The sequence below is a fragment of the Podarcis gaigeae genome (genome assembly GCF_964106915.1).
Source record: "Podarcis gaigeae genome assembly, chromosome: 2".
In the NCBI taxonomy this organism is placed as follows: Eukaryota; Metazoa; Chordata; class Lepidosauria; order Squamata; family Lacertidae; genus Podarcis; species Podarcis gaigeae.
In genome coordinates, this window is record NC_139679.1 from 126,725,571 (window position 1) to 126,738,132 (window position 12,562).

Consider the following 12,562-nt stretch of genomic DNA (forward strand, 5'->3'; position numbering starts at 1 on the left):
GGCTCAAAGTCAGCAACCACACTACCTGGGGTATACGAGACATCCATTTCTTTCTGGTATAATTCCTCTGTGTATTCTTGCCACCTCTTCTTGATGTCTTCTGCTTCTGTTAGGTCCTTTCCACTTTTGTCCTTTATTATGGAAATCTTTGTACGAAATGTTCCTTTCATATCTCCAATTTTCTTGAACAGATCTCTGGTTCTTCCCATTCTATTGCTTTCCTCTATTTCTTTGCACTGCTCGTTTAAGAAGTTCTTGTCTCTCCTTGCTATTCTTTGGAAATCTGCATTCAATTTCCTGTATCTTTCACCATCTCCCTCGCATTTTGCTTGCCTTCTCTCCCCCGCTATTTGTAAGGCCTCGTTGGACAGCCACTTTGCTTTCTTGCATTTCCTTTTCATTGGGATGGTTTTTGTTGCTGCCTCCTGTATAATGTTACGAACCTCCATCCATAGTTCTTCAGGCATTCTGTCCACCAAATCTAAATCCTTAAACCTGTTCCTCACTTCCACTGTGTATTCATAAGGGATTTGACTTAGATTGTATCTTACCGGCCCAGTGGTTTTTCCTACTTTCTTCAGTTTAAGCTTGAATTTTGCTATAAGAAGCTGATGATCTGAGCCACAGTCAGCTCCAGGTCTTGTTTTTGCTGACTGTATAGAGCTTCTCCATCTTTGGCTGCAGAGAATATAATCAATCTGATTTCGATGCTGCCCATCTGGTGATGTCCATGTGTAGAGTCGTCTCTTGTTTTGTTGGAAAAGCGTGTTTCTGATGACCAGCTTGTTCTCTTGACAGAACTCTACTAGCCTTTGCCCTGCTTCATTTTGATCTCCAAGGCCAAACTTGCCAGTTGTTCCTTTTATCTCTTGACTCCCTACTTTAGTATTCCAATCCCCTATAATGAGAAGAACATCCTTCTTTGGTGTCACTTCTATAAGGTCTTGTAAGTCTTCATAGAATTGGTCAATTTCAGTTTCTTCAGCACAAGTAGTTGGTGCATAAACGTGGATTACTGTGATGTTAAAAGGTCTGCCTTGGATTCGTATCGAGATCATTCTATCATTTTTGAGATTGCATCCCAGTACAGCTTTCGCCACTCTTTTGTTGACTATGAGGGCCACTCCATTTCTTTTACGGGTTTCTTGCCCACAGTAGTAGATATGATGGTCATCCGAACTGAATTCACCCATTCCCGTCCATTTTAGTTCACTGATGCCCAGGATGTCAATATTTATTCTTGCCATCTCATTTTTGACCACATCCAACTTACCCAGGTTCATGGTTCTTACATTCCAGGTTCCTATGCAATATTTTTCTTTACAGCATTGGACTTTCCTTTCGCTTCCAGGCATATCCGCAACTGAGCGTCCTTTCGGCTTTGGCCCAGCCGCTTCATCAGCTCTGGATCTACTTGTACTTGCCCTCCGCTCTTCCCCAGTAGCATGTTGGACGCCTTCCGACCTGAGGGGCTCATCTTCCAGCGTCATATCTTTTATATGCCTGTTGTCTTTGTCCATGGAGTTTTCTTGGCAGGGATACTGGAGTGGCTTGCCGGTTCCTCCTCCAGGTGGATCACGTTTGGTCAAAACTCTCCACTATGACCTGTTCATCTTGGGTGCCCTGCTCGGCATAGTTCATAGCTTCTCTGAGTTCTTCAAACCCCTTCGCCACGGCAAGGCAGTGATCCATGAAGGGGACACATTAGTGTATTTGACACAAACTGTGACAAAGGGACCATGGCCAGATTCCCCTCAGGGGGCAGGAAATACCACCTTCCCCTTTGTTCTCATAAAATGACTCATGCGGAGGGAGGGGGCTCAGGCCAGGTGTCAGGGTGCTCCGATTACCTGTGCGACCCCTCCCCTGACTCCTCCTGGTTTTAATATAATCATGATGTAAATATGATGTAATTCTGGGGGTGTAGCTAAGGGGATTAGCAATTAATAAAAGTTGGGGTCTCCCTTTGTTCGGGGCTTCCATTTTGCTTCACCTTGTGGGCGGTGGGAGTCCTGTCGCGACAGTCTTTTTTCTTCAATAAAGACCAAGCCTACAGGCTGCTGATTTGCTTCCAATTTGCTCTGGTTGGTGTCTTTGTTTTGTCCAAGGGAACCCTCGGATTTTTCCGGTAACAGCAGCTCTGTTCTTCCTTTGGGATCCAGGCGCTGCTTCCTTTTGGGGGGAGGGGCAGGCAAAGAAACCCCTTCAGAGGGAGGGATAAGTCACTTTTGTGAACTGAGGCTGCAGCCAGAATGGAACATTCCCACGTGGGGGAGGCACAGAAAGAAGAAAATCCCTTCTGCATCTTCACAACCGGACCACCTCCTGTGTCCCAGATGCAACAACACATGTCTCTCCCCTATTCAGGCTAAGCAAGTAGGCTAAGTAATGTGAAAGCAAATTTCAGGTGTGTCCTCAGGAAATGCTAAAGCAAGGATAGAAGACTCCTTCTCCCAATATTCTGGGACAAATGAGTTGGGATTATCCGTCAGCGGGTGGCTTGTGCTACTAACAGAGGATGTGGAAAACATTTTTCTGACTGTAATAAAATTCTTATCATCCTGACAGATCCTTGTAAAACCTTCTGGGGGAAATATAACAGAGGGTCTTTAGGTTTTGATAAGCAAGAAATGGAAATTGGTGCAATCTTAAAAGAGGCTAGTTATATCAAGGTACCCTAAGACTTTGGGAATCTTGTCACAAGAAGAGAGTAAAGCTCCCCTCTGGAATTTTTACAGGGTCTACATGCCTGGTGTTCTTAAGAACACAACAGATTTAGCACATGCGCAGGATCTATACTTTGACGGCTTTCATGCCACTGTGGGGGCCACATTTTGAGACTGGAGACTTGCAAAGATGGTGTATTAGCACAGGGAATATCGAAGGGGGAGGGCTGCATTTCAAAAATGTGGCATCGCCAGATCCTCCTCTGCTTCCACATACAGATTTGGTCCCCATGCAACCCCAGACAGAGGCAAATATGGCCACAACATCTGCCTGGCTTGCGATGAGGGAGCTCAAAGAGCGTCTGCAGGGCTCTCTATACAAAGCACCTAGCATGGGGGCACCTACAGGTAATGGCCACTCGTCTATTTCCTGCCCATGCTCTGGGGTTGCAGTTTTCAGGCTCAGGGACAGGATGGTGACTGGTTTGGGCACCAAGTTCTGTGCATAAGCCCCATTGAATTCAATGGGATCTACTCTCAGGTCACTACTGTGCAGACCCTGCCAGCCTTAAGAAGTGGGGCGAGGAGCAAGCAGGGGAAACTGGAACGACAGGAGATGTTTAGAAATGGGGCTTCTGTTGGGAAGGGGCTGCCCCATTTGGGCTTCTCCAGGGGCAGGAGAATATCTAGGGCAGGAGAATCCCTGCAGGGCCTCTGAGGCTCCCTTTGCTTCTTCCTCTCTCCCAGGACCCTCCAGCTTCTTTTGGCTCCTTGACTCCTCAGGAAGGATGAGTGAGACAGCTCCTGTCAAGCTAGAGGAGATGGAAGAGGGAAGATGGACGGTTGACCTGGTCCGGCTGTCTCCCGCATCCCTCCCCACAACCTCTGAGCGTTCCCTCCCAGGGACCTCCGAGAGATCTGGTGAGTTCCAGGGGAGGGGAGATGGGGACAAGTATGGATGGAGCCAGAGAGGAATTGGCTAGGGGTGGGGGGAGGCAGGCAGGCGGATGGAGATGGAGAAGGGGGGCACCTTTTCGGGCTCCCCCACCTGCCTGCCTGCCTGCCTGAGCCTTTGTCCTCTGCAAGCAATTTGAGCTAGGAAAGATCACAGCTCCCCGGCCAACGTGATGAATTGGCAGCTCAAAAGGTTTTAAACCAGTTCTGTGATCTGTCAGACAACTCACTGATCAATCATGCAGCACTGGAAGACACAACTCTTGAAAGGAACCTGATCCTGCTTTGCAGATTGAACGCAAATGAGGCCTCTGTGTATTGCTTTTTTCTTTTCTTTGTGGAATAACTTTTTATTTGCTTTTAAAAACAAGGATAATAGGATTAATAAATGATACAAATATGTAGGCCAAGTCTTCTCATGTCATTTGTATTTACAATAGCAGAATAAATTTGCCGGAATATCTAAAACATATAGTTCATCATTAGTGGTCAGTGTATGAGTCCTGGGTTCATGAATTGCTTTCAACTGAAAAAAGGGGGAAACAGAAGAGAACAGAGAATATTCAACATTGCAAAGCCGAATGCCTAGTCAGGAGCTCTTGTGGTCGTTGTGTTTAGATGTTCCGTTGTGTTCCTCTTCTCTTACCAATGAAACAATACAGAGTTGGTCTTCTCATGAAAATGGGAGGGGGGTTCAAAGTGAAGAAAATGATTTGCGTATAAATATAGACCAACCACATTGAGGCAACTGCTGATGGGGAATGGGCAGGTGAAGATGTTGCCGTTTGTTTCACACACAAGGCGTGGACGTTGGATGATAAGAACTGTTTTGAAATCTCTATGTGATGAACCTCCACTGTTTGGATGGAGACCAACAGCACCTGGGCTTCTAACATTCCCACCGTGAACCCTGCATGGAGGGATAATGTGGTGGTCATGTAGGATTGCTATGAGGAATTATGAAAAATGAAGCAAGCCATTGTGTCAGCGGTGAAAGCATCGCTTTGACTGGGTTTGAATCATTTGACCTGATTTCTGATAAATCCCACAAACCTCTGCCCCGTTTTCTCTATGCCTGACTGTCATGTATAAAGCATTCTAATACACACCAGGCATCCTGGGCCATAAAGATAAGGAGGTAGCTCTGATGCAGCTTTGTTAGTCTTTAGGTAGATTTTGGGGCCAGGAAACAGAGTTCACAAGGAGATGGTAAAATGCCTCTCTTTCCTTGCCTGTCCTTTCTTTCCTTTTACTGCCTGTTTATTACCTCTGGGTTTGCTGTTTATTTTAGCCTAAACATGTATGAATGCTCAAATAGCAAATAGTTCTTTGTAGTTAAGAGGCCTCCTCTGATCTACTTTGCGCCCACGTGGGGATTTTTTGAAATTCTCAGAGGAAATCAGATTGGTTCTTACAAACGTTATGTTAAAGTTCTTTTGTGAATAAAAACGGACTGGGCCAGGGAGTGGGGATCGCACTGCCTCCCAGAGTCTTGCTGGTTAAGCCTCATGTCTATTGTATTAAGCAGGTCCAGTCCTTCAGAACGCAACAGGATAACAGCTGTTTTCTCTGTGAATGTATTTCATCTAGTCATGCCTTTTCAAACAATAACCAAGCTTGTCTTAACTGCCCAGGACTTCTAAATGTCAAAACAAAACTTCTGTCAGGTTTGTTTTTGTTTCAGCTTCTGTTTGCATTTGATTGACCAAAGAGATGACTGACCTTGGAGATGGAGTGGATTCCAGGATTGAGTCAGAACAAAATCTATCCCAGATAAAAGCCAAGCAATATGTCAGTTAATACCAGGAAACTAAGGAAGTGAAAACTATAGAAAGGCCTCACATCTAACTCCCTTCAGTTCTTCCTCTATCGAAAGCATTCATTAAAAATGTTCAATAATCTGGAGTTCCATTTCTTCCTGAGGCTCTAATTCGCTTCTCTCTTCATTGCAGATGGTGATGAATTGGAAGGAAAGAACAAGGGGGAGCCCAACAGAATCCACATATCAGAGAAGTCATCTAAATATTCTATGTGTGGAGAGAACATCGGTCAGAGCTCCCAGTCCATCTCCCATCAAGGAAGGAGCTTCGTTCAGAGGGATACCATCACTTCCCATGAAAGAACTCACAGTAGAGAGAAATTGTATCAGTGCTTTGAATGTAGAAAGAGCTTCAGTCAAAGCGAGACTCTCACTTCCCATCAAAGAATTCATACAGGGGAGAAACCCTATCAGTGCTTGGAATGTGGAAAGAGCTTCAGTCTCAAGCACAATCTCACTTCCCATCAAAGAATTCATATAGGTCACAAACCATATCAATGCTTTCTGTCAAAGTCCCCATCTCACTTTTCATCAAATAATTCATAAAAGAGAGAAAAATTCTTAGTGTTTGGAATGTGGGGAAAGCTTCAGTCAGAGTGCTAGTCTCATGGCCCACCAAATAATTCACACAGGGTTGAAAGCATTTAAGAACTCAAAGCAGGGTGAATAAAGAATAATAAATTCGGAATCTTATCCAACCCCCTCCAATGCAGAAATCTCGTTTCAAGCACCCGTGACAAATGGCCATCCAAATTCTTCCTAAAAACCTCCAATAAAGAGGAGTCTACTCCCTTCCAATATAGTTCCTTTTCACTGTCCGCTCTTACTATTGGAAAGTTCTTCCTGGGGAAGCCAGGTGGCCTCTCTGTGGGCTACTGGAAAGAATTAAAGGACAAGCCTCTTCTGTAAAAGATATTATGAACCAAGTGCCGGAAACGGGACAAACCCCAGAAACCTGAAAAGAGGCAAACATTACTTGGATACCCAAACAAGATAAGGACATAACAAAACCTTAAAATGTTCGACCGATTTCATTATTAAACTGCGACTATAAACTGTTTGCGGACACTGGCACTGTGGGTTAAACCACAGAGCCAAGGACTTGCCGATCAGAAGGTCAGCGGTTGAATCCCCCTGACGGGGTGAGCTCCCGTTGCTCGGTCCCTGCTCCTGCCAACCTAGCAGTTCGAAAGCACGTCAAAATGCAAGTAGATAAATAGGTACCGCTCCGGCAGGAAGGTAAATGGCGTTTCCGTGCGCTGCTCTGGTTTGCCAGAAGCGGCTTAGTCCTGCTGGCCACATGACCTGGAAGCTGTACACTGGCTTCCTCAGCCAGTAAAGCGAGATGAGCGCCGCAACCCCAGAGTTGGCCACGACTGCACCTAATGGTCAGGGGTCCCTTTACCTTTATAAACTGTTTGCAGCAATATAAGCGAACATATTTGAAAAGTTATGAATGAGTAATTGTATTTTTCGCTCCATAAGAGGCACCTGACCATAAGATGCACCTAGTTTTTAGAGGAGGAAAACAAGAAAAAAAATATTCTGAATGAAACAGTGGGTGTATGATATTTGTGGTTCATGCTGTGACCACAAACATGTGATCTGATGGTGAATTTGGGGTGACCCAATGCAAAAATCCTGAGGATCAAATGTGGATCTGTGCTTTGTAACCACGTTTTTGCATCACTGTGGCCCCACGCAACAGTGAGTGTGTGATTTTTTTGGTGCAGGCTGTAGCCATGAACATGCTATGTGATCTGATGGTGAATTTGGGGTGACGCAATGTAAAAATCCTTTGGATCCATGGGCTTTTACCTCCTCTCTCCCAGGCAGCGTCCCTTATCTTTCTTCCAATCCCACCAACCAGCTGTTTCCTTTCAACACTCTCTTCCCTCTTGTTTGCCTTAGTGTCTTTTCCTTAGCGAGAGCAGTTTTTTGCTCCTCCTTTTCTTCTAATTTCTCTCCTTATTGCTTTAGTCTTCCTGTCTTCTCTCCTTGCAAGTTTGCTGTCTTTACCTCCCGCCTCCCAGGCAGTTTCCTTTATCTCTAGCATCCCTTATCTCTCTCCCCGATCAGCGGCTTTGTTTCAACACCCACTTCCCTCTTTTTTTAAAAAAAGTATGATCTGCTTTCTGCCCCTGGGCAATTCGCCCCCAGGGACCACGCATTTGCTCCATAAGACGCACAGACATTTCCCCTTTTTAGGAAGAAAAAAGTGTGTCATGGAGCGAAAAATACAGTAATCCATATGGACCAAACAGGCAGAAGTATAAGACAGTAACAGATGCACTCAAGAAAAATTCGATTAGATTCCCGTGGGAATTTTCTGAGGGTATCACTTTTACATACAAGGACAGAAGAAATTTTTTAGATCAGTGGACGAGTTGGGAAAATTCTGGAGGAAGTACAAAAAAGAACTAACTGGCGATTCAACGTTGGAGCGAGAAGAAACAACGCAGACACCACAAGAAGTATGGAGAGGCAAGCGCTTGCCACACTCCTTGGCAGCAAATTCCACTGTTGAACAGCTCTTACTGTCAGGAAGTTCTTCCCAATGTTTAGGTGGAGAAGATGTATTTAAGGATCTGTCCACAGTGGCCTACTTGTTATCAGAGGCAACAACGCAGACACCACCAAATAAACAACGCAGACACCACAAGAAGTATAGAGAGACAAGCGGGTATTAAGAGGGGGGGAAGAGACTGGAAAAAACAATAGCAAAATTCACAAACCTCTGAGTTTTCCTTTTCCTTTTCTTTACTCAATGAAACCATTGTAGATAACAAATAAAGATTAATGAATTTAAAAATTATATCTTGGAACGTTAACGGTTTAAATGATAAGAGAAAGAGAAATAGAATAGAATATGTATTGAGGAAAGGACAATGGGATATCATAGAAGAGTTTGGATTTGATATCCCGCTTTATCACTACCCGAAGGAGTCTCATAGCGGCTAACAATCTCCTTTCCCTTCCTCCCCCACAACAAACACTCTGTGAGGTGAGTGGGGCTGAGAGACTTCAGAGAAGTATGACTGGCCCAAGGTCACCCAGCAGCTGCATGTGGAGCAGAGATGCGAACCCAGTTCACCAGATTACGAGTCATAGAATCATAGAATCATAGAGTTGGAAGAGACCACAAGGGCCATCGAGTTCAACCCCCTGCCAAGCAGGAAACACCATCAGAGCACTCCTGACATATGGTTGTCAAGCCTCTGCTTAAAGACCTCCAAAGAAGGAGACTCCACCACACTCCTTGGCAGCAAATTCCACTGTCAAACAGCTCTTACTGTCAGGAAGTTCTTCCTAATGTTTAGGTGGAATCTTCTTTCTTGTAGTTTGGATCCACTGCTCCGTGTCCGCTTCTCTGGAGCAGCAGAAAACAACCTTTCTCCCTCCTCTATGTGACATCCTTTTATATATTTGAACATGGCTATCATATCACCCCTTAACCTCCTCTTCTCCAGGCTAAACATGCCCAGCTCCCTTAGCTGTTCCTCATAAGGCATCGTTTCCAGGCCTTTGACCATTTTGGTTGCCCTCCTCTGGACACATTCCAGTTTGTCAGTGTCCTTCTTGAACTGTGGTGCCCAGAACTGGACACAGTACTCCAGGTGAGGTCTGACCAGAGCAGAATACAGTGGCACTATTACTTCCCTTGATCTAGATGCTATACTCCTATTGATGCAGCCCAGAATTGTATTGGCTTTTTTAGCTGCCACGTCACACTGTTGGCTCATGTCAAGTTTGTGGTCAACCAAGACTCCTAGATCCTTTTCACATGTACAGTGGTGCCTCGCAAGACGAAATTAATTCGTTCCGCAAGTTTTTTCTTCTTTCGAGTTTTTCGTCTTGCGAAGCACGGTTTCCCATAGGAATGCATTGAAAATCAATTAATGCGTTCCTATGGAGACCGCTTGCCAGGCTGGCGGTGCGGAGAAGGGCTTTTCTCCCCACCGCAAGCCTTCAGGACAGGTACGGGAGCAGAGGGGAAGGCGCACAGCGCTTCTCCTCTGTTCCTGGGGCTTGCGGGGGGAGGAGGGTTTTTCCTCCCCACGCCAACATTCAGAACAGCATTCTGAAAGTTGGCGGTGGGAAGGAAAACCCTCCTCCCACCGCAAGTCTTCAGGACAGCCATCCGAAGGCTGGCACGGGGAGGTCTCTCCGCCCCACCGCCAGCCTTCGGAGCAGCCTTCCGAAGCCTGGCGGCAGGAGGAGGTCTCTCCGCCCCACCGCCAGCCTTCGGAGGAGCCTCTCGTAGGCTGGCGGCGGGAGGAGGTCTCTCCGCCCCACCGCCAGCCTTCGGAGGAGGTCTGAGGACAGTGGGGAAGACGCGCTGCGCTTCCCCGCTGTCCCGGAGATTTCCCTATGGGCTTTTGTCTTGCGAAGGAAGCCCATAGGGAAATTCGTTTTGCGAAGCGCCTCCAAAATTGAAAACCCTTTCGCCTAGCGGGTTTTCCGTCTTGCGAGGCGTTCGTCTTGCGGGGCACCACTGTACTGCTCTCAAGCCAGTTGTCACCCATCTTGTATTTGTGCCTCTCATTTTTTTTTTTTGCCCAGGTGCAATACTTTACATTTCTCCCTGTTAAAATTCATCTTGTTTGTTTTGGCCCAGTTCTCTAATCTGTCAAGGTCGTTTTGAAGTGTGATCCTGTCCTCTGGGGTGTTAGCCACCCCTCCCAGTTTGGTGTCATCTGCAAATTTGATCAGGATGCCCTTGAGTCCATCATCCAAGTCGTTGATAAAGATGTTGAATAAGACTGGGCCCAAGACAGAACCCTGTGGCACCCCACTAGTCACTCTTCTCCAGGATGAAGAGGAACCATTGATGAGCACCCTTTGGGTTCGGTCAGTCAGCCAGTTACAAATCCACTGAGTGGTAGCATAGTCAAGACCATTTTACCAGCTTCTTTACAAGAATATCATGGGGCACCTTGTCAAATGCCTTGTTGAAATCAAGGTAGGCTACATCCACTGCGTTCCCTTCATCTACCAGGCTTGTAATTCTGTCAAAAAATGAGATCAGGTTAGTCTGACATGACTTATTTTTCAGAAATCCATGCTGACTATTGGTGATCACAGCATTCCTTTCTAGGTGCTCACAGACTGTTTGCTTAATGATCTGCTCCAGAATCTTCCCTGGTATTGATGTCAGACTGACTGGGCGGTAATTATTTGGGTCCTCTCTTTTCCCCTTTTTGAAAATAGGGACAACATTTGCCCTCCTCCAGTCTGCCGGGACTTCGCCTGTTCTCCAGGAATTCTCAAAGATGACTGCCAGTGGTTCTGAGATCACATCTGCCAGTTCTTTTAATACTCTTGGATGCAGTTCATCTGGCCCTGGAGACTTGAATACATCTAGACTAGCCAAGTATTCTTGTACTATCTCCTTAGTTATTCTGGGCTGTTTCCTCTGCTGAATCATTTGCTCCAAATTCTTCAGGTCGGGCATTGTTTTCTTTATCGGAGAAGACTGAGGCAAAGAAGGCATTGAAGAGTTCAGCCCTTTCTGTGTCCCCGGTTTGCATTTCACCATCTTCTCCTCTGAGTGACCCCACGGTTTCTTTGTTCTTCCTTTTGCTACAAACATACCCATAAAAGCCTTTTTTGTTGCTTTTAACCTCTCTAGCAAGCCTGAGTTCATTCTGTGCTTTAGCTTTTCTGACTTTGTGTCTACACGTGCTGGCTATTTGTTTGAATTCCTCTTTGGTGGTTTCCCCCCTTTTCCATTTTTTGTACACATCCTTTTTTAATCTTAACTCAGTTAAAAGTTCTTTAGATAGCCACCCAGGCTTCTTTAGGCACCTTCCATGTTTCCATCTCATTGGTATTGCCTGAAGTTGTGCTTTTACTATCTCCCTCTTAACAAACTCCCAGCCATCGTGAACCAGCACTTCCCTAAGTTTTATGAAGTCGGCTTTCTTAAAGTCAAGAAACTGAGTCCTAGTATGCTTGGCTGCTCCTTTCCGCTGTATAGTAAACTTCAGAAGAGCATGATCCCTCAATTCTGGGCCTCTGATAACAAGTAGGCCACTGTGGACAGATCCTTAAATCTACAGGATTCATTGTTTTGGGTTTGTATATATAACAGACAAGCACAGAATTGCCCTCATTCAAGATGGCCGCGGGCCCTTCCTCCTGCTCCAAACATGGGAGGACCGGCTGCCCTGACCCAACATGGCCTCTGCCCCTTCTCCACAGCGGCTTCCCCTCGCGAGGTGATTGGGCGAGGGGGAGAGAGCACCCGGAAGTGGGTGGATTGAGCCAGCTTCCTGGTTACCCACGTGGGTTTGGGAGAGAGCAGTAGCCATGGAGGGAGGGAGGGAGGGGAGCAGGATGGGGGCGCAGGAGGAGGCAGGAGACCCTTGCAAGGGCTGGGGCTGGATGGTCTTTGGGGAGCATTTAGGATTCATTTGCAATGTTGCAGGTTCCATCAGGGCAGCTCCGGGGTTTCCATAACTTGTTGGCTTGGCATTTTGCTACTTTCCTTGATAGTCTGACCCCACACATACAGACCTCCCTCTTTCTCTCTCTCCCCCCCCAAAATAAGTCCTCCAGAGATACTGGGAGGGCAAAGCCCCCCAAGCTGAAACAGAAGAGAGTGGTGCTTGGGATCCCAAGAAGCCCCTGCAGAATGAGCCCCCCCCCCGGAATGGGTCCTGGCAGGAAGAAGTGGATATCAGGGGTATGAGGGAGGTGGGGGGGGGAGTAGGTCTGCATTGCAGGAGGGGCTAGATGTCCCTTGGGGGTCCCTTCCAATTCAGCCAGTCTGAAGTCTTGGAAAGGGGCTGAATCTTTGGGGAGTGGAGATACAACTTGCCCCCAACCTCCCTAATTCCACATCTGCCTGGTTCGCTCTTGGGCGTTTGCTGCAATCCCTGCCTTGCAGGGGGTTGGACTAGATGGCCCCTGGGGGGCCCTTCTGACGCTGTGATTCTGTGATTTATTCCGGAAAGTGGACCAATTTCCTGGCCCAGCCTCCATCCATTGTTCTCTGCTAATTTGACCTCCACCCCTATTATTCTGCCTTTCCCATCCTTGAATATTTGTTTGAAATCTAATTTGGGGTTAATATACAAAACCACTTCCCTTTTCTTGTTTTTTTCTATGTTTTCCTGCA

General features: G+C 46.4%; 2 protein-coding genes across 7 annotated transcripts in view; one reads left to right on the forward strand and one right to left on the reverse strand.

Moving 5' to 3' along the window:
• The window catches only part of LOC310837269 (uncharacterized protein), a 173,292-nt gene that overhangs the window by 91,756 nt on the left and 68,974 nt on the right, over positions 1–12,562 (reverse strand). The gene's annotated exons all lie outside the window — the stretch shown is intronic.
• LOC310837206 (uncharacterized protein) overlaps positions 1–12,562 on the forward strand; it is a 314,413-nt gene that overhangs the window by 67,070 nt on the left and 234,781 nt on the right. For 2 of the 5 annotated variants that reach the window (XR_014560465.1, XM_083723307.1), the window contains exon 2: positions 2,946–3,074. The exons of the other annotated variants lie outside the window; for them this stretch is intronic. Coding sequence is in view for 1 of the 2 variants with exons in the window: in XM_083723307.1 (XP_083579433.1) it covers positions 2,946–3,074 (129 nt within the window). In the remaining variant the exon portion in view is untranslated. The remainder of the gene's footprint in view (positions 1–2,945; positions 3,075–12,562) is intronic. 5 annotated transcript variants of the gene reach the window in all.